General features: G+C 63.8%; 1 protein-coding gene across 1 annotated transcript; it reads left to right on the forward strand.

Annotated features, from left to right (window-relative positions):
* Positions 1 to 2,080: 2,080 nt before the first annotated feature.
* Positions 2,081 to 2,887, forward strand: LOC107295630 (pro-neuregulin-3, membrane-bound isoform-like). Its single transcript, XM_015824946.1, has one exon. It carries the CDS (start codon positions 2,081 to 2,083, stop codon positions 2,885 to 2,887), a length of 807 nt encoding a protein of 268 aa, XP_015680432.1.
* Positions 2,888 to 4,475: the final 1,588 nt, after the last annotated feature.

The following is a 4,475-nucleotide window of genomic DNA, read 5'->3' on the forward strand; positions in this document are numbered from 1 at the left end:
ACGAATTGGGGGGGGGGGGGTCCTTCATCCTGTCTCCAGAACGAGGCAGGCTGAAGTCTCCCCTTAGCCACGCGGAAACTCTTCCAACAGTCTTCTCCTCCTGACAACCAGCCGAGAGAGTAGGGCGCACCGTGCGCGCACGGCGCTTTCGTCCCAGTTACTCTGCAGAGATGGGATGGCCAACAAGAGCGAGCGAGCGAGCGGGAGGAGGAGGAGAGGTGGATTTACACCCACCACCCCCCGCGGGCAGAGCTTTCCCAGAGACGGACTGGAACTCGGAGAAAAGGGCTTCCTCAACGGCTCGCCGGAGTCCCATCCCCAGGAACCCCGCGCCGCAAAAGAAACCTCCGCTTTTGCGCGCGCGCTCTCTCCATTGGCAAGCTTGGCACCGAACGGGCGACAGTTTCACACAGCCCGGCTACTGGAGAGAAAGCCCGGCAGGCTTGCAGAAGGAATTCCACGCCGAAGGACCAGCTGCCGGCCCAGCCACCCACCCACTCACACCCACTCCCACCCACTCCCCCACTTCCCATGCAGCCCTCCCCGCGCGCGCGCGGGCGGGCGCGCCTGCCCGCGCGCGGCGAGCCCGCGCATTCCCGGGCGCGCTGCTTCCTGCCCTGCCACCCACCGCAGGAGGAGCGCCCGAACGGCTCCTTTGGCTTGGGAAGCGGAATCTGGACCGGCTTTGGGATCAACTTCGAGGAAGCGCCTGGGGACTCCTGGCTTCGGGAGGGAGGGAGGGGGGCGCGCAGTCCCGCCAGCCTCCTTGGAGAGGGAGGGACGCTTCCTTTGTCCCCCCCCTTCCTCTCCCCTCCCCTTCTTTCCTTCACGCGGCAGCAACACACAATCAATCGCCTTGACAAAAGAGAAAGGCTTGGGGGAGAGAAAAATCTGGGCAGCCCGGACCCGGAACGTTTCTGACTCCCGGTGTGTGTGTGCGCGCGCGTGGGAAGGCGCGGGCGCGTGTCTGCCCCCTCCCCTTTGTAGCTTTCCAGCGCGCCTGTGTGCTTTTCTTTTTTGGCTGGCATTTTTTTTCCTTTCTTTCTTTCTTTCACCTACCCCCTCCTCTTCCCTCTCCCCTCCACCGCTTCGTGCTTGGTTTGGCACGGCGGCGCCCGTGCCCGCTTTCGTCAGGAGGGCCAAATCCGAGTCCCCCTTTGGCTTTGGGCTCGGCTTTTCCAGAGGATGCCCGGGGCGGCCGGCTCTCCCACAGCCCCGGGGATGGCGGCTGGGCTTCCCCTGCAGGCGGCCGCCTTCGGCTCGGTCTCGCCTTTTGGCAAGCGCTGTCCGAGGACCGGCGGCCGGGCTGCCGAATAGCAAAGGGGGACGAGGAATACAGCCACGCGCCGGCAGCCCGGGTGATGCGGCCACCGCTGCTGCCGGCCGCCTCCGGGGATCGGAGACGCGTCTTCCCGAAGAAGCAGGAGCTGCTGCAAGCGAGGCGTTTGGCTTCCCGTCGCTGGTCTTCTTCTTCCACGGGGAAAGGGGCTCCGCATGGCTGCTGATTGAGGATCTTGGTTTTGAAAAGGGGGGGGGACAAAAAGCTGGCTCGGCCGACACCTCGACTCGGATCTTTACCGTCTGAAAGCCGCGACTCCTCGGGACCCGTTTGGCGAAGAACGCCCAGGATCTTTTTTGAAATTATTATTGCTATTATTATTATTTTTTTTCTTCGGGAGGAGGGGGGGGGCGAGATCCGGCATCCAGGAAATCGGGAGGGGGCGGGAAATCGCAGGGAAAAGGAGGAGACCTCGGTGGCGACGGCGGCGGCTGGCGGAAGGTGGAGAGAGAGAGAGCTTCGCGCGTTCCAGCTGATTCAGCAGCGGTCGTATGAATGCTCGGCGATGTAGCTGCCAGGGCGGGAGGGGTGCCGCGCTCTCCGGATCGAAGGGGGGCCAGCTCTTGCGACTACCTGCCGGCGGCGGCTGCCTCCCCCACCCGCCCCCGGCCGTCGGATCTCCCCCCGGCTCCTCTCCCCCTCTGCCCCCCGCCTCGCTTCCCCGCCGCTCCGCATGCTGCGCCCTCCTCCCCCCGTGCCGCTGCTTCCCCCCGGGGGAGGGCTAGGAAGGCGCCGAGGAGGATGAGCGAAGGGGTCGCCTCGCCCCCGGGTGCCGCAGCAGCCGCTGCCGAGGACGGGGCGGCGGCGGCGGGCGGCGGGGGCGGCCCTGCGGGGGGCGATGGAGGGCCCGACGCCGCGGCCCGGGAGGTGCGCTGCGGCGACTGCCTGGTGTGGAACCGGCAGCAGACGTGGCTGTGCGTGGTGCCCCTCTTCATCGGCTTCGTGGGCCTGGGGCTCAGCCTGATGCTGCTCAAGTGGATCGTGGTGGGCTCCGTCCAGGAGTACCTGCCCACCGAGCTGATGGATTCCAAAGGGATCGAGCAGGACCCTTTCTTCCTCTCCAAGCAGCCCACCACGCCGCCCAAGAGCGGCGAGCCCGCCGCCTCCCCCGGCACGGACGGGGCCGCCGTCGCCGCCGCCGCCTCTCGGACGCCCAACCAGATCAGCACCCGTCTCACCACCATGACCAGGGCGCCCACCCGCTTCCCGGCCACCCGGGGTCCCATCCGGGCCGGCCCGCCGCGGTCCACCACGCCGCGCCACACGCTGGCGCCCCCGACCGTCCGGGCCGCCGCCACCACCACCACCACGGCTGCTGTCGCTGTCCCTTTCAGCACCACGCTCCTGATGGCCCGGCCAGCGCCCGGCACCCTTCGGACTCCGCCCGTGCCGGCCTGGCCCACTGCGGCGTACACTACCTCGTCGTACAAGACTTATCTTCAGGACTCGGCTCCTTCCTGGACCTTATCCCCCTTCCAAGAGGCCAGCACCACCACCACCACCACCACCACGCCGGAGACCAACTCCAGCCCCAAACACCGTAAGTGAAAGGCAACTTTTGCCTAAGCTTCCCGTTCTCCTCCTCCTCCTCCTCCTCCTCCTCCTCCTCCTCCTAATCCTTTGGTTGGGTTCTCCTTGGTGAGTTGCTTTGGCTCGGATTGAAAGAGTTCTTCCAGATGGACCTGGCTGCCAGCCCCGCTTGGGAGGTGGGTGGGTTGGGAGTTGGGAGTTGGGTTGAATTCAAAGCCAAGAGGCCCAAGCAAGCGGGTCTTTGGAGGTTCTTCTGTTGCTGGCCATTTCTGTGGCCCTGGTGAAAATGGAGAGGGGATGTTTTTTTTTTTATGGTGACCATCCAAGGAAGCGTTCCTTCACAGGGCGAGGCAGAGACGGGGACCGTGCCCTTTCTGCATCTGGTAGGAGAGGATGAAAGCCCCAAGATTGAAGCCAGAGAAGACCTGCCAATGGTGTGGGTGCTTCTGATCTTAGGGTTGAGCCTTGGACTGGTTTGTTAGGATGGGGGAAGTGCAATGGTTTGAGTCAAGGAAGGCTGACCTTAGTGGTTTGGTGACTTTGGAGAAGAACAGGGAGAAGTTAAGAGAAGAGGTGAAGAAGGGCTTTTGAGTCAGAGTTGTGTTCAAGACTCTTGGACAAAAGGCATGAATGTTCTTCTCAGCTTTCTGAAAAGGTTGGTTTCCTTCCTTCCTTCCTTCCTTCCTTCCTCCCTCCCTCCCTCCCTCCCTCCCTCCCTCCCTCCCGAAAGCCTTTCCAACATATTATCCTCCCTTTTAAGCCCTACTGTTTAANACGGGGCCGCCGTCGCCGCCGCCGCCTCTCGGACGCCCAACCAGATCAGCACCCGTCTCACCACCATGACCAGGGCGCCCACCCGCTTCCCGGCCACCCGGGGTCCCATCCGGGCCGGCCCGCCGCGGTCCACCACGCCGCGCCACACGCTGGCGCCCCCGACCGTCCGGGCCGCCGCCACCACCACCACCACGGCTGCCGTCGCTGTCCCTTTCAGCACCACGCTCCTGATGGCCCGGCCAGCGCCCGGCACCCTTCGGACTCCGCCCGTGCCGGCCTGGCCCACTGCGGCGTACACTACCTCGTCGTACAAGACTTATCTTCAGGACTCGGCTCCTTCCTGGACCTTATCCCCCTTCCAAGAGGCCAGCACCACCACCACCACCACCACCACGCCGGAGACCAACTCCAGCCCCAAACACCGTAAGTGAAAGGCAACTTTTGCCTACGCTTCCCGTTCTCCTCCTCCTCCTTCTCCTTCTCCTTTGGGTGGGTTCTCCTTGGTGAGTTGCTTTGGCTTGGACTGAAAGAGTTCTTCTAGGTGGACCTGGCTGCCAACCCCGCTTGGGAGGTGGGTGGGTTGGGAGTTGGGAGTTGGGTTGAATTCAAAGGCAAGAGGCCCGAGCAAGCGGGTCTTTGGAGGTTCTTCTGTTGCTGGCCATTGCTGTGGCCCTGGTGAAAATGGAGAGGGGATGTTTTTTTTTATGGTGACCATCCAAGGAAGCGTTCCTTCACAGGGCGAGGCAGAGACGGGGACCGTGCCCTTTCTGCATTTGGTAGGAGAGGATGAAAGCTCCAAGATTGAAGCCAGAGAAGACCTGCCAATGGTGTG

This window comes from Protobothrops mucrosquamatus, unplaced genomic scaffold (assembly GCF_001527695.2).
Source record: "Protobothrops mucrosquamatus isolate PMUCROS unplaced genomic scaffold, P.Mucros_1.0 scaffold2423, whole genome shotgun sequence".
In the NCBI taxonomy this organism is placed as follows: domain Eukaryota; kingdom Metazoa; phylum Chordata; class Lepidosauria; order Squamata; family Viperidae; genus Protobothrops; species Protobothrops mucrosquamatus.